This window comes from Acanthisitta chloris, unplaced genomic scaffold, assembly GCF_000695815.1.
Source record: "Acanthisitta chloris isolate BGI_N310 unplaced genomic scaffold, ASM69581v1 scaffold27081, whole genome shotgun sequence".
NCBI lineage: Eukaryota > Metazoa > Chordata > Aves > Passeriformes > Acanthisittidae > Acanthisitta > Acanthisitta chloris.
Genome location: NW_008655907.1, coordinates 221 through 23250, shown reverse-complemented (window position 1 = coordinate 23250; position 23030 = coordinate 221). Strand labels below are relative to the sequence as shown.

General features: G+C 39.3%; 2 protein-coding genes across 2 annotated transcripts in view; one reads left to right on the top strand and one right to left on the bottom strand.

Annotated features, from left to right (window-relative positions):
* Nucleotides 1–4: 4 nt before the first annotated feature.
* Nucleotides 5–4879, top strand: MB21D1 (Mab-21 domain containing 1; the record flags this gene model as incomplete). The annotated part of the gene is made up of 5 exons (XM_009084123.1): nucleotides 5–127; nucleotides 1221–1443; nucleotides 2222–2467; nucleotides 3752–3854; nucleotides 4537–4879. Coding segments are annotated over 5 exons (1038 nt in total), but the record flags the coding sequence as incomplete, so codon positions are not given.
* Nucleotides 4880–6971: 2092 nt separating this feature from the next.
* DDX43 (DEAD (Asp-Glu-Ala-Asp) box polypeptide 43) overlaps nucleotides 6972–23030 on the bottom strand; it is a gene marked incomplete at its 5' end in the record, with an annotated part of 16228 nt that continues 169 nt past the window's right edge. Inside the window, 15 exons of the mRNA XM_009084122.1 lie at nucleotides 6972–7079; nucleotides 7885–7972; nucleotides 8703–8841; nucleotides 9541–9650; nucleotides 10257–10384; nucleotides 12995–13082; nucleotides 13857–13957; nucleotides 15126–15267; nucleotides 16811–16921; nucleotides 17195–17313; nucleotides 17404–17560; nucleotides 19184–19265; nucleotides 19804–19933; nucleotides 21200–21310; nucleotides 21704–21759. Of these exons, the coding sequence (XP_009082370.1) occupies nucleotides 6972–7079; nucleotides 7885–7972; nucleotides 8703–8841; nucleotides 9541–9650; nucleotides 10257–10384; nucleotides 12995–13082; nucleotides 13857–13957; nucleotides 15126–15267; nucleotides 16811–16921; nucleotides 17195–17313; nucleotides 17404–17560; nucleotides 19184–19265; nucleotides 19804–19933; nucleotides 21200–21310; nucleotides 21704–21759 (1670 nt within the window). The remainder of the gene's footprint in view (nucleotides 7080–7884; nucleotides 7973–8702; nucleotides 8842–9540; nucleotides 9651–10256; nucleotides 10385–12994; nucleotides 13083–13856; nucleotides 13958–15125; nucleotides 15268–16810; nucleotides 16922–17194; nucleotides 17314–17403; nucleotides 17561–19183; nucleotides 19266–19803; nucleotides 19934–21199; nucleotides 21311–21703; nucleotides 21760–23030) is intronic.

Genomic DNA, 23030 nt, shown 5'->3' with positions numbered 1-23030 from the left:
CGTGTCCCAGGCGTCGGCGCAGGTGAACAAGGTGGTCTCGCACCTGATCAAGGCTATCCGGATCAAGGACAGCAGCTTCGGCTCCATCAAACTGCACAGCGCCGGCAGCTACTACGAGCACGTCAAGGTGAACACATAATCACTGAATGATTATATGGGTGCTTTTATTGAAGAGCTCTGGGAGTCGGGGTACAGACCCAAATCTGACTCCGATATGGATCAGAGATGGATACATTTTATACTCTTCTCTTACATAACCATAGGTTAATCATTACATTACTATTATTCTATTGATTTCACCCAAGCATGGATCCCAGTTGCTTTTGATTATTGTTACAATCCTCCCTAGGCATAACTTCAAGTGCCCTTTGATCGTTGTTATGGTCCCCCCAAACATAGTTTCAAAATCTTATAATAATAATCTATTAATCAAGCAGGTATGTGCAGATGGATATGCAAGTACATACAAGTTCGCATTGCTCTACTAAACATAATACCCAGCTTTGTCACTAAGGTCTACCTTGACTACCACACTTCCAAACATTTTACTCTGTGCTATCAGGTGCGGGTCCCGGCGGGCGGGACGGGCCGACTAGGGACTGTAAGGAGGACTGTGAACTAACCACGAGGCATTACAGAATTGTGACTAACTCGCTGAAAGGTGTGTGTGTGCAGTAAGAGACGCGGCCGGAACGGGACTCCCCTGAAAGCCGCAGCACAGCACGCAGGGGAGCCGCTCGGGTTAGCACTGCACGGAAGTTTATAGTCTTAGTTTACAGTTTTTCCAAAACGCAGGAGCATTTGCAGTACCATTTTTCCTAGTTCCTGTACACCTGAAACAAGATCTAATGTAGATACGTTTTTCCCCCCTGAAACTGGCTTCAGTCATTAGCAACGTTGGTTTTTTCTTCACAGCTATGTGCCAAAGGATAACTGAGTTCGTCATTTTTGCACTACTCAGAACAGCTTAAGAATCTAAACACTTTCCTAAAAATGAATAAGCTGGAAAGGCAGGAAATGAACTGCTCTCAGTAAATTGCTTTTCTCCAGCCAAATGCACATCAGTGTGGTAGTACAAACCCACAGAAACAAGCTCATGTTTCACACCTGACATGAGAAGTACCCCAAGGCAGTGGTAGATAAAAACACAAGTGGTATAAAAGTCTAAAGATAACAAAACCTAAGTTGCATATTGGCTGTTGCATTCTCGTACTTTGCAGATATCTGAACCAAATGAGTTTGACATCATGTTTGTAATGCCTGTTGAAAGGCTTCAGCTGGAGGAGTCTGATGACACTGGAGCCTTTTATTATCTAACATTCAAAAGAAGTCCAAAAGAAAAATATTTGTTGAGGTTTGTAGATGAAGATGGAAAATTATCAGCCTTTAAAATGCTTCAAGCACTGAGAGACATTATTAAACAAGAAGTAAAAAACATTGAAGGTAAGTACCGAGAGAACAAGCTTCATCTAGGGGTGCTAAAAATCCACTTAAATTGCACATATGCATTGACCTGTTCTTAATAAAATCTTTTCTTCCCAGACAACTGTCTCTTTGTGGCAGTGGAGCTGTAACCCCTCCTGCCCCTGGTAGCTCAAGTTTGCTTTTGTGTTAAGAATCACAGATAGATCAGAGCTAATCATGTCATGTGATTAACACCACTAAGCAAACATATTTCCATATGAAAATAACAAATATTAAATCTTCTGTTGCATGCTTGCAACTTCCCACATGACCTGGATGTTTTGCATCTATCTGTCAGCTACAAAGAACCATTTGCTGAACTGGTAGCGAGACAAACTTCCTTTTATACAATACCTAATGCTTTGTATCAATCAATACAGAAAACATAGCCCCTTTTAGGGTTGTGTTTCTCCAAAGCCTTCAGAAACATGGTGGCCAAATCAGTTCACTGTGTGTTTCCAACAGGGAAGCAGTTCATTGGAAAACGTGGTTTATTTCTAGTGCTTAGCCACAGTAAATCAAGCAAACACAGCAGTTCAAGAGCAGTGTCCCTTACTTCATAGAGCTCCTCAACAGGCCTTCTCTGTTTTATTTCACATCCATATCCTGTAGGATAAACAGCCACTGACTGTACCCAGGTACTTCTTTTAACTGATGAGAAATTCTTTAGTAAAAAACCTTAACATTCTCAAAGTGATTTCTTTTAGAGAGATATATATGTATATAACATGAAAAATCTCTCTTTTTTTGTTACTAGATACGGAAGTAACTGTGACAAGAAAAAAGGCTGGAAGCCCTGCAATAACTCTTCAGATCAAAAATCTTCCATCAGATATATCAGTGGACATCATCTTGACTTTGGAGGTTCATCAGGGCTGGCCACCCAGCGCACAGGACGGCCTCAAAATCAAACAGTGGCAGGGAACAAAAGTCAGGGGAATATTCAAAAGAGAATCACTTTATTTAGTGGCCAAGCAAAACAAGAGGGAAAAGGTTCTAAGAGGTACCTCAAATATGGACAATAAGTTTAAGTTATGAAATATCTTCTCTACAACTCAATTGCTTACAAGTGCTTTAGAAAGGGGATCCAGATTGTGTTCAGTATTCTGTCTTTGAGGTACAGATCTTTCTCTCATCCTGGATATATCCACATCAAAGACAACTGCAATCCCTCTTTAAAACATCAGGTTTATGATGCTGCTTGTCCTGTACTGAAATTGAAATACAAACCTGCCCTGCCAGGCTGTACATGAGCCATTCCTAAGAGCACTGTATTAAATCCACCCCAGTCAGACTCATGGGTATGAACCTTCCCTGTGCTAACACTGTACTTGCAGCACTCCTTTGTTCTGTAGGGGAAAAAACATGAATTAAGGTTTCTAAAAGGGCAGGGAACATCCCTGTACCTGGGACTGCATACACAAATTAGACACTTCTGCAGAAAGTAAACTGTATTTTTCTATCAAGATACATTATTTCTCATTGAGCTCTGGCATGGCTACAGGTTTTTTTCCCCTCCAAACCATTGTCATACCACAGCCTACATCACTTTTCAAAAACATCCTGACTTGCCATTGCATTATGAGAACTGATGATTTCAGTAAAAAGATTTCAGGCAATCTAGTGTTTTTTTCATTAGCGTGATCATCTTATCAATGCCAAATAAATCATTACTGCTGTCCTAGCCTATCTCTTCCTGTGAGAATGAAATGCAAAGAGTAACTGAGCCAAACAGGCAAGAGAAACAGTCTAACTCATGCTAGGAAGACAAAAATGACTGAGGGCGTTAAAAGCAGCACATTGAGCTATGTTAGCAATTATCTTCAGAAGCATGGCCAGAAGAACAAAAAAAGGCCTTTAGAACAGTCAACCTTACCTGAGACAAACTCACAAGCCTATTACTTGCACAAACAAAAACCAGAAAACAGTAAGGGTACAGAAATTCAGAGGTAGTAGATTTCTACAAGTAGTGCAGTTCCCCAAATCATGTTCAACAAATTCAGGAAAGCTCAGAAATAAGCTTAATTTTAAAGTAAATCCAGTCATCCTTAGGAATTTAAAGCATCCAAACAATTAACTATGTCCTACATTAATTACATTTCAACTGCCTTTCTGTGGAGTAGCTGGGGAATTAAGAACTAACTGCAGTCACTGATGATCTTTTTTAATAGGTGCAAAGAAAAGTGCTGATCCTTAGTTTTACGTCAATTAAGTGTCTTTTTTTCTAGATACAGACCCTGGTGCTTAGTGCTGTGTCACAATTTAACAGTCTTGTACTCAACTTTAGGGAACACCTGGCGACTCTCCTTCTCTCATGTTGAGAAGGCCATGATGAAGAGCCACGGCGACAAGAAGACGTGTTGTGAAGCTGGGGGACTCAAGTGCTGTAGGTTGGTATTTCACATGGATATTTTACTTGAAGCCTGTGTTAGCCAGGCTTAGCTAACACTGTCTAGCACTGTTTCAGCTTAGCATTGAAGAATTTGGTGTAACTGCTCATAATAGGAATGAAGAACAAGATTTTTAGGCATCCTTGTTCCACAGCAGTACAACACTGCATGCTCTCGTTGAATGTCTGACTTGCATTTATTCCATGAAAAGTGGAAACAATCCCTTGGCTGGTTTACACTCCAGGCTTGCCTTAGAATGCAAAAAGAAGTGACTTGTTAAATAATCTTTCTCAAATTGAGTCCTTTTTAGAAGAACCAGCTTAGAAGTCTGGTGACTCAGCTTTCTGAGCAAATCTATACTTTGCATGAAGGTAGTTTCTAAAAGGATGGTGAGAAAAAAACCCTGCTGAATGTGATCAGGATGAATGAATAATTTGTCACTTCTATAAAAACTGTTTTCCAGATTTCTTCAGAGAGAAAGAACAAAACCCACATGAGGTACAAAACTAATAATATAATAAATAATAACAAACTAACCCAAGAAGATGGTTTGCCTGTTAGATTTGTACTGAATCAAGAAAGTCACAGGAGAACTAATGCATCATTCTTTACGTTTCAGCATCTAAAATACATATTTAAAACTATGCAGAAGATACCTAATAAATTCTTATTTATTTAACAGGAAAAGTTGTCTTAAGCTTCTGAAGCATCTCCTGGCACAACTTAAAATGAAACATCCAAAAGAGTTGGAAAAATTCTGTTCATATCATGTCAAAACTGCTTTTTTCCACTCCTGTGTCTTGTGGCCAGATGATACAGACTGGCAGTTCAGCGACCTGGATCACTGCTTTCAGAAATGCCTGGAATATTTTGTAGATTGCCTGCAAAATTCTCAGCTGCCTCACTTTTTTATTCCCCGATACAACTTGCTCAGCCTGGAAGAAAAAGCGAGCCATCGTTTCCTTTCCAGACAAATAATCCACCAACTGAACAACAGATTCCCAATATTTCAGGAGAGCTACTAAAAACATTGTTTACAATAGCTATTTCATCATTCTGATTTGCATATTTAAACCCAAAAGTTCTGCACCTTAGGTTACTTCAGTAATCTGGTACTTCAGTAGTTTGGTACTACAAAACCACCAAAAAACCCACCCAAAACACACACCCTCCCTCCCAAAAAAATCAAGAACACTAGGAAAGTTGCATACTTCAGTCATGCTGCTTAGCCATAACCCTTAAAAGAAATGGGATGTTTGAAGTACTATTTATCTTCCCTATCCAGATGTAATGTCACCTGCAAAATATCTTCAAGGCATTGTAAGAATGTACAGAAGAATTTGCAATAGTTAATTCCCCACATGGAATTTCTGTGTTTCCAAATACAAAGGCATCAATGACTTCATAAAGAGAAAAATGACAATTTTATTTCAAAATGAAGATCCATTGCAGAATACCCAAAATACATTCTTGCTTTCCAAAGGAAAAAAAGAAAAGTCACTGGAATGACTTTGACATGAACGGGAACAACTTCTCCAGATCACCTGGCTGGGTGAAGACCTTTTGCAGAGGACAATCACCAGCAACCGTGAGCAGCAAGAGAAGAATTATGTATCACAACAATATGAAGTTCCTGAAGTAACTTATCCTTTCTGAGTTGTCAGAATTGCTTTGGAAATTAGTCTTTTCAACAGCCATTGGAAGGGAAACAATCATTACCTAACCGTTTACCCTACTGGGTAAGAGTTACTGTGCCAATGAGCATCTGTATGCTGAATCCTGTAGAAAGAAATGCATCTTTCAACCTGTATCAAAGAGTAAGACTCTTGATATTAAAGATAACCAAAATGCAGCACGAATCTGACACTCTCAAAACTGGAATTCAGCTCAATTTTTCTCATGTTGAAGAAATGTGTTTTAGGAGAAAACAGTTCTATTATTTCCTGTTACTAAAATTGTGTGGATGAGGAATACACAGCGTTTGGAAACTGCTGTGCTGCAGCTTCTTAAAGAAGCCATGGGAAGTTCATACTTTTAGCCTACTTTTTGAAGGCAAAATAACCTACTGGCTTAAATAATGCCCAGGTTCCACCTCAGTGATGAGTAAATAAAGAGGGAAGGCCAGAAGAACATTGAGAGAATAATTCTACTAAAATATTCTCCTTTCACTAAATTCAGTTTATTAGTTTTTCATTTACTCATAGAACACATAAACACACACATATTCAGACCAAGCCTCAAATGAAAGAATAACTCCTTCCCACAGCAATTCCAAGGAGTGAAAACATGCCCCATTATCGTTAGGAGCCTGTGTGACAGAACCTGACATCCAAATGTAAAATGTGAATCAACTTTACCTGGGAGAAATAAAAACTGCCCTTCAAATGTATTCTTAGCTTCGTGACTTTGTTAACATTGCTCTAGTAAACTCTGGTTTCTTCCCTTAAGCCACAATACTACATCCAGGAATAGAAGCTATTTTTTTCCCCAGTTAGCCACAAACATGCACTTCTGGTCCTGCTCTCCTCCAGAAGAAGGAAATGTTGACCTCTCTCCAAAACACCTTGAGACACAAGGCTTAAAAATGCCTTTCCATGTAAAATTTTAAAATAAGAATAAATAAAACTTGGTTCAGCAAACATAAGTCACTGCAGACAGCAGTATTCAAGTAACATTTATCCTTAGAAATACTTCTGCATGGCAGTGGCATATCAAGGCAAAAGCACAGTATTTTGAAGCTACACTGACAAACACTGCTTACAATGACTAATCCAGTTCTCTGAAAAGGGGAAAAAATAATCTTTTTCATTCTTCTGTATTAATAATGCACCTAACTAAACTCTACCCCCGAACCACCAAACACACAATATTTGTTTCTAACCAGTAGATAATGGCTGGAGAAGTTAAGCAATACCTTGTAAAAATAGTGTCCAAGTGCAAAATTACAGTTATTTCTATAAAAAAGCTAATCTAGTTTTCTAACCCAGTTTTTAACTTCTTTTCAAATGGGACAGGTACAGGAAACAAATGAGAATTGAAACTTACAAATTCAAGCCCATAGACCCTCACACTAATGATAATCACTTGTTTTGTTTCAGTAGCTTCAAAGGATTACAGCTATTTTGAGGACTTTCTCCAAGATCTTTGTCCAGACCTTTCCATTTCTTTTCTGATTTGAAAGTTTTTGCATCTTTCTGCCATTGCAATAAGATCATGTGGAACTACCTGATAAGAAAGCAGCAGAAAAACAAAGGTCAGTTTTAAATACATCTCAACTTTCAGACTCTGCTTTACAATCTGAAACATCTCACTAGGTTTGCAATACAGTGGCATAACATCTTTCAAAGAAGAGTTGTAAACCAGAAGATTCAGGTGAAGTTCTAACTCAGGGTTTAAAGTCTGAGCAAGTGTCCATGGCAAGAACCACAGGTCCTGGGGTTTACAATAAATCAAGCAAAATACTGTTTCTTGTTACAGCAAGAAACACCAACACAATTGTATCTGGTTTCTCAGACATCATCTTGATAAAAAAGTATGTGTGTTTCAAGAATGAAATCACATTCCAGTTCTATTTCCTATACCACCTACAAGCATCAAAAAGATAGCTTGGAAGAGTACATGCAAGTATCACAACTGTCAGGTGTGATGAACAGAGCAGCTTCTGACATAAACATGGTTAATATTTACATTGTTAAACAAAAATATTGGTAAATTCATCCAGAAGTGAAATACAAATGGAAAAAAAATAAAATATAAAATAAAATAGATCCTATTATTCCTCTCCAGACCTGTACATGTGTGTACATTAGTTACTTTTATTTGGATGTGGAAGGCTTTGCTTAAAGTTCAGAGTTCTTTCCTGGGACTCATCTGTGAGATAAAATACAGCTAAGGCTATCCAGGACATTTTTCATCCCTGAGACACTACAAACACTCACCAAGAAAGGTCTAAATAGACTTGGACCCTCATGAACAGCATCAGGTGTTCACCCAGAATGAACATAAATCTTAACCAGTAATGTATTCTTACTTGGTTTGTTCTTTCCAGAATTTCAATCAGCTCAGCTGCAACCCTCCAGTCATTCTTGGTGACAAGTGTTACTGCCTCCCCAGTGTGTCTAAACGGGGAATGAAACAACATTTGATCCTCAGAACAACTGCTGACCTGTGCAGTGATGCACTGTGCTACAGGCAGCATTGCTGAGAGGTAAAAGTGCCTTGAGTATTTACTATGCACATGACAGAGAGCAACTTTTCATAAGGATCAGAATATGACAATTCACCTACAATGGAGCAAAGGCACAACTAATTGGGACTTTTAGACAATAAAGACAACATATTTAAGTATGAAGAGACACATGTTCATATCATGATTAAAATAAACACACACACATGAGAAAAGTCAGACTTGTGCCAGCCTGGGAAATCAGCATTCAGAAGTCCTAACATCAAACTGCAACACCACGATAGGCTGAAGACTTTGAATTTATAGGTGTTTTTCCCAATGTGCTCTCTAGGAAACTAAACAACTCAGCAGCTCATGAGGAGCTAAATATTCTGAAATGCTGCTTCCTTGTTTATGCAGACACTGTTTTGAACTGTAATTCTTTCTCACATTTTAACCAGCTTTCATACAGCCTTCATTCTCATCCACTTCAATGGAATTACAGAAAAATGCAAAATTCATCTGACTTAACAGTGAACTAATTCCAAAACATAGAGAAGTGAGTTTCTAAAATGCTTTGACAGACTCTGGAGTTTTCACTCCCCTACCACTTGCAGCTCTAGCACGTGCCATGAGGAACAGTGCATAGAACATGGATAATGTATTTTCTGGTAGGCACTTACCCTGCTCTTCCAGTACGACCTACTCTGTGGACATACTCTTCAATGTTGCGAGGGAAATCAAAGTTGAACACGTGAGTAATATCCTGCACATCAAGGCCACGGGATGCTAAGTCAGTAGCTACCAATATTCTAACTTTGCCTAAAGTAAGTATAACAGAAAGAGAATGGGAATTTATGGAATAAACAAAAAACATACTCCAGTGCATTGGTTTTCTGGCTTGTAATGCACTTATTTGTAACATATAAAGGAAAAATATGCTTGTGGCACGTGAGACTGAGTGGCAAGGTGGTAAGTAAGCACCCAAAATGTCATTTTGCTATTAGTTGTATTTTACAAGTAGAACAGCAGGGTGCAGGAGAAGTAAGAAACATGCCTAGCTGATATAAGGCTGTGGAAAGAACAGAAACTTAAACAACTATATTCTCAGCTGACAATTCTTGTCACAGGCCTAGTCTTTTATTAGCATATGTTCACCTAACTCCAAAGTCTAACCCTACTGGCATAACCTGGAGCAGAACTTTCACTGCAAACACCATCATCCCACACTTAGATTTACCATTCTGCAGACTAACACAATACCAACCTTTCCACAGACATGCCAAAAATAAAATAAGCTTTATTTTAACTTATTCAATTCTTAGGTGTTCCAAATTTTACTGAAGAGCAATTTCTTTGTTTGCTGTTTGTTTGTCAAATTAACAAAGTAAACATACCATTGAGAGCCCTTTAATATTTTCACTTCTATGGTACTGACGAGACGTGGCACTTACAAACAGACAACTATCCAAATACAACAACCTTTAAAAGCCTGGCCCAAATGCTTCAGTACCAACTCACCTTTCTTGAAGTCATCTAAAGCTTGTTCTCGATCATACTGGTCCCTGTCACCATGAAGTGACTGTACTGGAATTCCTTGGAGACCAAAGTCACTCGCTATGTCATCAGCTCTAGGATGAAATAAAGCAATGGTTCTTATAAAGAAAAAACCAACAAAGAGTACAGTATCGACATTTAGATAACAAGAATGGGAACGTGACAACAAAAGTTAAGTGTGTGCCTAAGAACAAAACCCTACCTAGGTCAGCTGATACTGATATTAAAACAGTATGACAGCAAGACTATTCCCCACAGAAATGCTTACCTTTATTTATACACAAGAGAAATATTAGGTTATTTTTGTGTTGTTCACTCAAACAGGTCAGGAATGGTACAGTGACCATTCCCCTCACCAATCAGGCCTGGCATGCATCAGCTGTGTATGACAGTAAACAGTAGATCATATTAATGTATCCCCAAGAATCTTAACATCTGACTTCAAGTATGTGAAACTGAGACTTACCACCACCACTAATGCTGTTAAAAAAGGTAAAAACTACCAGTCAGTCTGAGAGGATTAAGAATCAATCAATCAATCAATCAATCAAATACTATTACTACCAGCACATTGTGGACAAGAGCTGTTACACCTAGTAATTATTATGTGAACTGAGAAACTATCCAGTATTTGTTAGAAAAAAAAAAAACAGATGGGAAACTGGGAAGTGACTACATACGTAAGCTTTTTTCCCACAAAAATGATGACCTTATCTTGTGGCTGCATAGACTTAATGAAGCAATCCATGAAAGCTCTCTTTTCCTCCTCAGGGATAACAACAACTCTTTGTTCTATTGTATTTACTGCCTGTCAAACAGCAAAAAGGGATGTTAGGTAGAAACAGATTAGAATCCTATTTTTCTGTTAATTCCCATATTATGATATTATAAAACTGATACAAAGAAAAACTGTTTTAAACACAAAATATATATAGGTTGGGGTTCAAACAATGCAGATTTCTTGTTGTTTTAGGAGAGTATTAAAATCTATCTTTAATCAGTTTGCCAAACCATGAATTTGCAGAGATTTCAAGGGTACAGATTAGCGAGGGGAAATAACTATTCCCAGTATTAGTGAAAATCAGATTGAAGTACTTCAATTTGAGTATATTTTATGTTAATTCAGAGCGAGTTGGAGCAATGTCAGTCTTAGCTGAAATGACAGGCTTTTAAAGATCATAGAATCAACCTGGTTGCAAAAGACCTCCAAGATCATCAAGTCCAACCCTACTGTGGTTACCAGACCATGGCACTAAGTGCCACATCCAGTCTCAGCTTGAAAACCTCCAGGGATGGTGAATCCACCACCTCCCTGGGCAGCCTATTCCAATGCCTGATCACTCTCTCTCTGTAAAAAATCTCTTCCCAATATCCAATCTAAACCTCTCCTGGCAGAGCTTGAGTCTGTGCCCTCTTGTCCTGCTGCTGGTTGCCTGGGAGAAGAGACCAACCCCCACCTGACTCCAACCTCCTTTCAGGGAGTTGCAGAGGGTGATAAGGTCTCCCCTGAGCCTCCTCCTCTCCAGGCTCAACACTCCCAGCTCCCTCAGCCTCTCCTCATGGCCCTTGTGCTCCAGTCCCTTCCCCAGCCTCATTGCTCTTCTCTGGACCTGCTCCAGCACCTCAATATCCTTCCTCAACTGAGGGGCCCAGAACTGAGCACAGATGATTCTGCAAGTCTGTTTGTAATTATCACTTCTGTCTAATTCTTCCAGCAACAGTTCATCAATAAAAACTTTACTCCATTATATCTGAAGGTTACCATAGAATGTCTATGGTAGTATAAAGGTCTAGACATTCTCATTGCACTGCAAGATGACCTTATGGCAAGGGTTCAAGAATCAATCAAGTACACAAAGATTCTCCCTCCACATGGGAACCTTTCCCACTTTTCCCCAGAGGTCACCTCAGCAATTAAGAGAAGCTCCTGTAAAAAGAGATTAATGTCTTCGACAAGAAAACTGCAACAGCAGTTGATGTCTTTCGAATTGCAATCCTCTGACAAGAAATTCCCTTTGATAAAAGTGTAGCTCTGAACAAAACAGATGTAAAGCACCATTTTCCCTCCATTCTACCTGAAAGTGTACTGGATACTAAGTTTCCTCACTCACTGTCACCAAAAAAACTGGAACTCAAAAGGAGAATTTCACAAGATCTTGGAAGAACTACTGTGTGTGTACATATCTGCTGGCACTGAAGCCAACTACACAGAGCTGCACAACAATGACAACTATGCAACTACATCCATGTATTAGAAGTTTTGGACTTAAAAGATAGTTCTTACTCTTAACACATACTTCCTGCTCTAGACAAGTGCCCTCCAGGAGTTTAGGATAGAGTTTCAGAGTTTCCACTCTCTGAGAAAGCAGCAGTTAAGAAACACAGATTGAGATAAGGATTTGTATGAATTAGAAGACCTTCAGAAGGAAAAGTAAGGAAGGAACAAGAACTTGCTGAACAGAACTGAATGGTGTAAGAACAAGGGTTCATGCAAAAACACCTAGCAGTGCCAAGTATAAGTCAATTTGATTGATACTTGTTGCCTGAAGCATCTTCTACAGAAGAGCTAAGACTTCTGAATCTTGTTACTGAAATATAAGAACAAAGTTCTTTTCTCCTTTTTTATCTTTTAGTTGTGTACAAACTTTTAATGAAACTTTTTAATGAATCCTGGACTGCATCAAAAGGAGTGTGGGCAGCAGGTCAAAAGAGGTCATTCTTCCCCTCTATTCGGCTCTCGAGAGACCCCACCTGGAATACTGCACACAGTTCTGGTGTCCTTAACATGAGACAGACATGGAACTGTTGGAGCAAGTCCAGAGGAGGCCAAGTTGCTAAGAGGACTGGAACATCTCTCCTGTGAAGACAGGCTGAGGAAGCTGGGGCTGTTCAGCCTGGAGAAGACTGCATGGAGACCTCATAGCAACTTTTCAATATCTGACGGGGCTACAAGAAGCCAGAGAGAGACTCTCTGTTAGGAACTGCAGTGATAGGACAAGGGGTAAATGGGTTCAAGCTGAAGGAGAGGAAGTCTAGACTGGATGTGGGAAAAAGTTTGTTTTACTGTGAGGGTGGTGAGACACTGGCACAGGCTGCCCAAGGACGTGGTGGCTGCCCCAACCCTGGCAGTGTTCAAGGCCAGGCTGGATGAGCCTTGAGCAACCTGATCTAGTGAGGAGGTGTCCCTGCCCATGGCAGGGGGGTGGGACTAGATGATCTGTAAGGTCCATTCCAACCCTTAAATTCTATGACTCTATGATTTTTAAATGAAACTTTCAAATCAAACTTTGAAGAAAAAGTTCCATACTACTTGTTTTAAAGTTATGTGCATTTACTTACATATAGTTACAAGCAAAATATTTCCTGTAGGTTCTCCTACAAAAGGAAGGGAAAGAAAAAAAAGTAAAAGATAACTTACTGCTAAGTCAAGAGTGCCAACATATACAATCATAGGATCTTTCAAATAGGATTTTGCTAGGCGACGAACACCATCAGGCCAAGTAGCACTAAACAGGAAGTAAAGAAGAAAACACATATGAGAACAGTGACAAAAATCTTCTCCCATTCATTCACTGCATCATATTCTTCTTTCTTTTCTTTCTTATACACTAGTGAAACACATATATATGCAGTAACAGTGGGAGCTTATAGAATCTTTAGAAATAATCTTAAGTTACTAGTAAACATCACTCAAGCTTCAAAAATAACTTTCTAGGTTAAAAGTACAGGCAACAGTTATGGAGCATTTCTAGTGAAGCCTAAGGTGAGTTTAGTAGTTCAACTATACCTAATAAGCAAGTTTCTAGTCTGCTTTATCTCCAAAACAAGAGCTCCAATGCAAAATACAGTAACAAAACTTGTTGCTGGGATATTCTATTGTTAAGTTCCCAAAAGCTGCAGGATTTCAAAATTAACCCACGTACAGACTACCACAGATACTGATCAGAAGGTCAGGAGACATGTTTGGTCCCAGATGGACAAGTAGAAGTTGGCATTTCAAATTGATGAGGCAAATTCTAGCACTCCCAGGATACAGTCCCTTGTTGGGAGAACTCAGCTGTGTTTACGGTTGATGTAAAACATCAGAAAAGGCAGTACAAAATGAAATTGTCAAACAACTCATTAGGGGTGACTAGGCAGAATTAGAAAGAAAACTGATGCCATGCCTGTTTGGGCTAGTGAAATTTTTAATACACTGACACCTTTGCTTTGAAATCAACTTGTTCAATGACCTTGTGTGTCCAGCATGCAACACTGAGCACACTGCTACGTTTGGGTACCTGGTCATAACAGTTTGTCTGTCAGGCCGCACGTCTATCAGGATCTTCCTTATCTGAGGCTCAAATCCCATATCCAACATTCTGTCAGCCTCATCTAAAACCTGCTCAGAAACAAGCTTATTTATTCTGGGGACTTTGTTTCAGCAAGACATTCACCACATCACAAAACATGGTCCTTGCACTGGTTTCTATCTTCTGAAACATTTAACTACTAGTGGTGCAGTGACAAATTTATGTCCTCCTGCGTTACCTCATCATATTTTTCAATGTGATAGTTAATACTTTTGAGCAATGTCATACTATAGTATATCCTGCATATACTGAAACATCTCATTCTGGTTAAATACACACTGCTTTGTAGTATGACCATACTTCGCCTTGGCAGAAAGATTACAATTGTTTCTAGAGCTCTCAGAAAGTAGTTTTTCAGGCCTATTTTCCTTCTGCTTAGCAATTACATGTACTTTGCTACATGAGGCTACTCCTGTCTTCCAATAATCATCTTTTTTTCCAGATGGCCCAATTTCTGATGATGCTATACCGCTGCTGGCTTTGCCAGTAAGCTCACAACTGTTACCTAGTGGAGATAACTTGTTACAGCATAATGAGTATTTACGTCTCAGAGAGGAGTGGGGGTGGACAGAAAGCAGGGCCAAATTGTCAAACTAGGCAACAAGTCAGCAGCTACCCAAACAAACAATTAAGAAGTAATTTGAATATATGGAGGGATTTTATGAATAGCAATAGGTTTATGAGTCCAGCACAGCAAAAGGCAAGAATGAAATGAAGACATAAGGATTCATAACAATGTTTCCATGGCTATTTTCCCACTGAGATAAAAAAAAAGTCCCCTAAAATTTAAATATCTGTGTGAGAAGCTGGTGCTTACTGCAAAAGTTCTAATAAGAATCTAAGTCACTGGTAACCTTTAAGAAGAAGAGACAACTTTGGAAAGGCATTTCATCCATTAGTAACTAATCCTGACAAAACAAACTTTAGAACACCAAACATCACTGAAATGAGATAACAATTTGGCATCTTTAAACTGCTTACTGTTCTAGAAGCCTATTTTATTTCTTCTAGGGAATATTCCACATCTGTAATGCAGTTCTGGTAAGCATGAATCATGCCTCCAAGACCAACCTCAACATGAAGCTGTATTGTAATTAAAGCTTTAGAAGTTTAAAGAAAACTCCATAAAAGTTTAAGTTCAAACTGAGTCAACCATTTCCCCACTGACGCATTACTCATTCCGTATCAGCTACTTGCCAAGTATGTAATGCTCTTCAAGTTTATGAAGTTGTGCATTTGAAGATCATTCAGTCTGCCAGGAGTAGCAATAACAATGTCCACACCTTTGGTAACCATGTTTATCTGTCTTCTTCGGTCCCCACCACCATATATGCAAATACTGAAAAATAAAATGTTTGACACAAGTAGTGAGTTAATTTTCAGCTAAATTCAATCCTCTTCAAATACATACTACCATGTTGTTTCATTTTAAAAAAATATCATCTGGTATTAACAAGACTCTTCACTTGCTCTGTACAACTACCTGACAGGGGTAGAGAGGTGGGAGATGTCTCTCCTGCCATGGCTGCAGGGAGAGGACCAGAGGGAATGGTCATAAATTGAGACAGGGGAGATTCAGATTAGATGTTAGGAAAAATGTTTTCCCTGTTAGGGTGTTCAGGCACTGGAACAGGTTGCCCAGGGAGGTGGTGGAGTCACCATCCCTGGAAGTGTTTAAGAGGCATTTGGATCTAATGCTGGAAGATATGGTTTAGGGGTTACAGCAAAGTGGCAGGTTAATGGTTGGACTTGATGACCTTAGAGGTTTCCTCCAACCTTCATGATTCCATGATTCTATGATTCTAAGAGGGAGGAATGCATTAAGTATGACTGATGGAATCACAGTAATTAACGAAATTAACACTGAATGACACTCCCTCAAGAGTTCAGCAATAGTTTTCTGCTGAAACTGCAGTCAAAGTAACCATGAAAGGAAGGAAGATTGCTATTAATCCCAAGTATGTTTTGGTTTGTTCTGCAAATACTTAAACAATAGATGAACATATGAAAGGATGCATGATTTTCTAAACAGTACCATCAAAAGTCAGACATTTTGCTGTTAAGGTGATTTTAAGACTTATTCTGAATACTATACAAAGTTAACAGAGACCCCTAAAAGTAAGTTTCGGTCTACAGTAATGTCTGTTTAATAGCTTCAATGAAGATCTACTCTCTCAGCAGGTTTATGGATGAAATCAAGTTGGGGGAGCATCTCACACACTAGAGAGGTAGGATGTCACACAGAAACACAAAAAGGTTAGGGAAATGGGCTGATGGAAATGCCACAAAAGCAAAGACAGGGATGGAATTAGCCTGTGACTGAGGGCCAACTTACTAGAAGATGGCTTTGCAGAAAGTATTTGGGTGGGCAAGAAACCCTGTAGGGAAGGTTGATATAACTCATTATTCCCCTTTATCCAGGACTTGTGACACCACACCTCAAGCACAATATCCAATTTTTGTACCCCCTGCCTCTATTACAAGACAGACCTATTCATACTGAAGCAATTCCAGCAGGAGCTACCAAGATGGTCAAGAAGATGGGAGTGTATGACATGAGAAGCAAAAAGATCAGGGAGACCTTATTGCTGGCTACAGCTACCTAAGAGTGAGATGTCAAGCAGACACAGCCAGACTTTTCTCAGCTGTCCACACAGAAGAACAAGAAGCAACAAAGCTACAATAGAGAACTCCAACTACATTAGAAATAGACTTTGACTATGACACAGAACAGGCATTCTGAAAACTGGGAAAATATAAACTCTGCCTTTACTACCTTCCCATCCTCTCTTAACAAAAGCAATTATTTTCATAGGAGAATTAAGTCACAGGTGGTAGGATAAAAAAATATTACTTAACAAGCAAGTGAGAAGCAAGATTACCTTTTAATGCCTTTGTATGCATACTTGGAACACTCTGCCTCTACTTGAAGTGCCAGTTCTCGAGTGGGAGCAAGGACTAACATTCCTGGGCCCCCACGCTCATCTTTGGATCTGCAACAAAGCATCTTTAGAATGCTGGCACATAAGGACAGGCAAAGTCCATCCCATCTGGCACCCAACACTTTCATACAGTTCTAAACTTTCTCAGTACACTACTACTAATAGAACCTATGGTGACAAATTTGGTACTCATTCCACCAGGTCTATAAGAATCATAAACGGGAAAATAATTTATCTTCTTTACTAGAAAATCATCACACTGGGGGGTAGGAGCAGGGGGAAGTGTGCACAGCTAACCAAGTCAGACACATGAGCAGTCCTTACATTGGTTGTGAAGACAAGTGAATGAATCCAGGCATTAAGTATGCCAATGTCTTCCCAGTACCAGTCTGTGCTATACCAATAAGATCAATTCCTTGAAGTATGATTGGCCATGCCTGGGACTAACATAAACAACAATAAATACTTAGATATACTTTTCATTTTATACATTTTAAGCTTCAGGTAAAGAGTTATCAAAACTAAAGACATACCTGAATTGGTGTAGGCTTTTGAAAACCAACTTTTCTTATATTAGCCATAATGTCAGGATAATGCTCAAACACATCTTCAAATTTACAAACAGGATTGGGAATGCAGCGTTTTTCACCTTCTCTTAAGTCATCACAAGTTATATTATTATTTTCTTTCCTGTATAGAATTAAAGTAGTGCAATTGCTTTAAAGCCTCAGTATCTGAAAAAGCAGAGCTAACACAAAAGATTGCCTTTCTTATCTTTTTCTTCAATTCCTGGAACAACAAAACATTCAAGTTGAGGCTCTTGAATGAGACTGAATTATTCTTTTAACTTCTAAGAAAATGCTTCTCCTGGAAAAGTCAATTAACATTCTTTGTTAAGGGTGACTAAACTGAAGTTATATATGGTTATTAACTGTGGTCCTGTTGTATCAGACAACAATTATACTCTATTACAAATTAAGTAACTGTGACAAGTTTTTAAACCCAAAGACAACCCAGAACTCAGAGGAATGGACTAGACTTCTTAGTTAGAATCCTGTATTCTGAGAAAAACCTTCCCAAATGTTTCCAGAGCAGCTCCCTGGATGCTCTAGAGAATACAAACAGAACAACTGAGCAAAAACTAACATGATCAAGACAAACTCCAAAGGAAAAAAAAACCCCAAGACAACCAAACCCCCAAAAACCAAACAAGACCCATCACACAAATGACATTCAAAAATGAGATCCAAGGTTACCCACGATTAAGAGATATTAATATATGTGTCAACATTTTGATTTCAGTCCTGTAATCTTCTGAAAATTCCTTTCAGCAAAAAGGTTTTCTCCAAGTGGGGTATAAGCTATGAAAAGAATGGAAAATTCAACTTCTCATGCTTACAGAAATATTTCTTTTGAAATTAGTGGTTAGGGGTTTTTTTCCTTAGAGCAAACAGACTGGCTGAAATAGAAAAACCACTCCTTTATCACACAGGTGCTGTTCCTCAATACATGTTGTGAACCTACAGAACAACATTCTGTAATCTCGACTAGCTCTAACAATAACACATACTTTAAGGAAATGTGTCAATTCCATGCTTTCCTCCCTGTGGCAAAGTTTCTATGGCATGCAAGGAAAAAAAGGACACTTTGGGATAAAAATGTAAAAAAAAAAAAAAAGTAATGAAAGGTTCATACTTCAAGAATGTTCACCAACTTCATTAAAACCACTGAAATGGGTTGAAACTACTTCTAAGGCCTGACCTGGATCACTTGAAACAGGCTTTTCTTGCATGATGTTCATTGTTGGACACAGTTAACTGAAGCACATACTCACCAGGATGTACTTGTGAAGACAAGACAGACAGGAAGACAATAGTAACAGACATTGAAATTTGTTTTGAAGATGGCATCTGACTAAAATGAAAAAAAAATAGCAGCCAAGAACTATTCAATATGTGAACAATCCTGTTTGGAAGGACCTAGACAATGTGAACATGCTGTGCCATGAAAGACAAAGAAACAGCCAAAAGCTAGTGAACTGTCTTGGGTTTCTTCTGTTCTGTAATTCAAGTAGCTCAAACACTTTTAGAGAAGCAGCTAATCCCTAAAGTTAATTTTCCAAGCAACTAATAGTATCACATCTTCTAGTTATTGTTTCATTCCCAAGAAAGAGTTCCTAAGAAGATCTAAGTTACTACAAGGCCCTAACATTATTGCTGCTTCTGTCTCAGTATTTTATCTTACATTTTCAAGGCTTTATACTTTCATAGCAATTTTTGCCAAGCAGATGATTCCCTAAAGAAATGATCTTACCGCCACAGTTCCACCTCTTCTTGTGACATAGATGCAGTCCTTGATGATTCCTTATAGAAGTTTTTCTCAATTGGAGGCAAGTCTAAAACAATCAGAAAAGCAAACCTGAATCAGCAAGAAATACTATAGACTCAGTGTTAAGTCTGCTAAAGCTTAAGATGGAGATCCCAGAACCCAGACAGTGCCTTGAGCTAGGAGAATAGATGGAAGTGGTGGAAGACTATTGTTCACATAAAAGATGAAGGCTGAGACAAACACTTCAGTATCTGCAAAAGAAGCAATTCCCCACATTTCAAGTTCTAAACTAATTTCTATCAACACATATAGTATAATATTTTACAACTCTCAGGTCTGTGTTTTACAGTGGCCACATATAAAACAACATCATTTTCAAAGGGTGAAGTCAAAACATTAACTGAGTAGCAAGTTTAAGTCTTCACACGGCAATTACAGTGTCCTTTGAGAAATGACCATGCTGAGAAATGGTAACATGGTCACTTCACTGCAAATGCTTAAGTAGTTTGAATACTGAAAGATTCAGTCATCTCAAAGCAAAAATGAAAAACGTTTAGGCAGCCAACATATTTACCACATAAAGACAAGTAAATTTTAAAACTAACCTGCCCACTTCATAGCCTCATGTTTGGCTCTGTTTTCTCGAAGAGAGGCCCAGTCAATCACCACTTTCTTTGGGTTATTTTCAGGATTGGTAATGTCCAAGGTTTTTCCTGCAGAGTTGGTAGCAAAGTGCTGCAGTTTGATGGAATCTGTTGCAGGGTGGACCTCAAAGTAAACACCTTATTTTCTTTTTCTATTGTAAGGCCTCTCATATGATTTTGAATAGGCAAGAAACATATAAGTAGAAAATCTTTCCTAGGTCTTTGCCCTGAAACATCACTAAAACCTGTAAAAATTCAGTTCTGATAAAAACAGGGAAATATGTCGACATCTTTAGCTACTTAAAGTAATGACAGGTTCTGAAATGCTGCTCCTCCAGCAGCACAAGGCTTTTGGGAAACTTGGGAACCCAGTAGATGATATGCAGACAGAGAGCTTTAATTTTAACAGCTACAAAGGCTTTAGTTCTAAAGCATCCAACACCACTACAATAAAAGTCTGCACCTACTTAAACTCCATACTTCTTTTTTGAGGAGGTTAACACTTCTTAAGAAAGAAACGTTTAATACAGAAGATATAAATGGCAACACAACTACGTGGAAAATTAGTGGATAAGCAGGAAACACAGTGAAAACACATTCATACGTCTTTAGTGTTAACTACTTCTAGTCTCTTGAAACATACTCATCCATCTTCTGAGGCACTTCTGAAAACAAGATACACAACTACTCCAATTCCTTATTCTAATGCTGGAACATAAATCTTGGATCCCTTCTCCCTCACCACTGAATCCCATCAGCAACTATGGATGCTGTTTGCCTGTGCAAAAACTTGTTGGGAGCACATACAAGACATACCAATAATTTAAGAAGCATCTCAATATACAATAATGACTTCTCTATCCATGTAACGGGTGAAGTTAACACACTAAACCCTTGTAAAGCCAGGCATGAAGTGCAACATCAAATCCTAAAGGTTAACTTCCCATGAAAGTTGTAAGAAGTCAGCACTGCCCGAGCTGTAATCAGTACTTTATAAACTACCTTTACAAATATTTAATGTATTTTAATACTCCACAGATACTACATTAAAATTACACTAGTATTTTGGTGGAATCAGAATGGTAATGCAAGAAATCCAAGTGGTGAAAACATACAGAAGCAGGCTGGCACAGAAGTCTGGCAAATTGGGAGCAAAGGGAACAGTGTCTATAGTTGAGCTATTTCTGTTTTAAGGAGCTGTGCTATTGTCCCAGAACAAGGTTAAAACTAATTCTCTTTCTAAAACATTAATAATATGAAAACTCTCCAGCAAATTACCAAATATAAGGAAATACAATCTACAGTCTTTTTCCTCCCCCAAACCACATTTCGTACCTGCCTCAGTCCCATCTCTAACGTAGTTCTGTCCAGCACTTGCAATAACACTGTCAATCAACATCTTGGCTTTGTTTGGAGCTTCAATGCTGCCAAAAATCTTTACTTCAGCTTCACAAGTTCCTCTTGTAACCTACATGCACAAAAGCTTACTGAGCTTTTTTGAAAACTGCAAAGACAAACATTATACAGTAATGCATACCAAAAACAGTATTTGATACTTTTTTTTCCCTGAAATTTATCTTCTCCTCCCAGGAAAAGGACCTTTAATCCCTATTCTAAAACAACAGGAAATAAATGCATACTTAAGGAAAAAAATAATCAATAACCTTTTCCTATTTTCACATACCATTTAAGCTGCACCCTCAGTTCCACTTCCTTTTTACCAGTTCTTGGAGAACAGTAGAATTATTACAGCTATTCCAACACCCTTTAACTTCCTTCAAAAACTCTGGTTTACATGGAAACAAAACCAAGTATGTTCCCAACAAGAGTCCAGGTCTTGGTGACACACAGTGCATAGTACCTTTATCTTGGAATCTGAAGAATCCTCAAGTTCTCTGATTTTAGTTCCGCCCCGACCTGTTACAGAGACATATAGCAGGTATTACAGACATTTACGACAAACTGCCAAAAAATACAAGTGAATTTTAAGTACTCTGGCTGCAACCAAAACCTAAGACCTTCCTATGAGTGGTTGCACCTGAGTAAAAGAACTTATGCCAAAAACTGTTGGAAAATGCAGGTAACCTTCCAGCCAATGAACCAAATGCAAGGTGTGTGTGTAGGGGAAAGCCACTCCATACAGAGATGGAGCAGGAAAACCAGCTCAAGAGAGATACCCTTCCTCCACATGACTAGTGAGAGGGGCTTCAGCCCCCTTGCAAACTGCAGGCCATGAGATGCACCAACCCAACCACTTCAGGGAGGGTGTGTTTCCCTGGTGAGTGGCAGATACCCTGTTATGCTGGCAAGGAATTTGGGAATGCGTGGAAGCTTGGGAGGACACACAGCTGGGACAGGTGACCCAAACTGACCAAAGGGATATTTGATACCACTCCATACTACCCTGCCACGCCTAGGAGAGAGATATACAGGAGTCACATGGAGTAATAGCACAGCAGGGATTTACCCCCTCAGTGATGGGGGGCAGAGGGAGGGGCAGGTCCTTTCCTCTTTGCTCACCTCAGCAGACCAAGCACCCAAGGGCAGGGGTGCAGCTGTCATTAATGGATTCAAACTGAAGGAGGTGAAATCTGGGCTAGATATTAGGAAATTGTGTTTTCCTGTGAGGGTGGTGAGACACTGGCACAGCTTGCCCAGGGAGGTAATGGATGTCTCAACCCTGGCAGGCTGGATAAAGCCTTGAGCAACCTGGTCTAGTGGGGAGGTGTTCCTGCCCAGGGCAAGGGTTGGGACTAGATCATCGAATCACAGAATCAACTGGGTTGGAAGAGACCTCAAAGATCATTGAGTCCAACCCTACTGTGGTTACTAGACCATGGCACTAAGTGCCACATCCAGTCTCAGCTTGAAAACCTCCAGGGATGGTGAATCCACCACCTCCCTGGGCAGCACATTCCAATGCCTGAGCACTCTCTCTGTAAAAAATCTCTTTCTAATATCCAATCTAAACCTCTCCTGGCAGAGCTTGAGTCTGTGCCCTCTTGTCCTGCTGCTGGTTGCCTGGGAGAAGAGACCAACCCCCACCTGACTCCAACCTCCTTTCAGGGAGTTGCAGAGGGTGATAAGGTCTCCCCTGAGCCTCCTCCTCTCCAGGCTGAACACCCCCAGCTCCCTCAGCCTCTCCTCATGGCACTTGTGCTCCAGTCCCTTCACCAGCCTCATTGCTC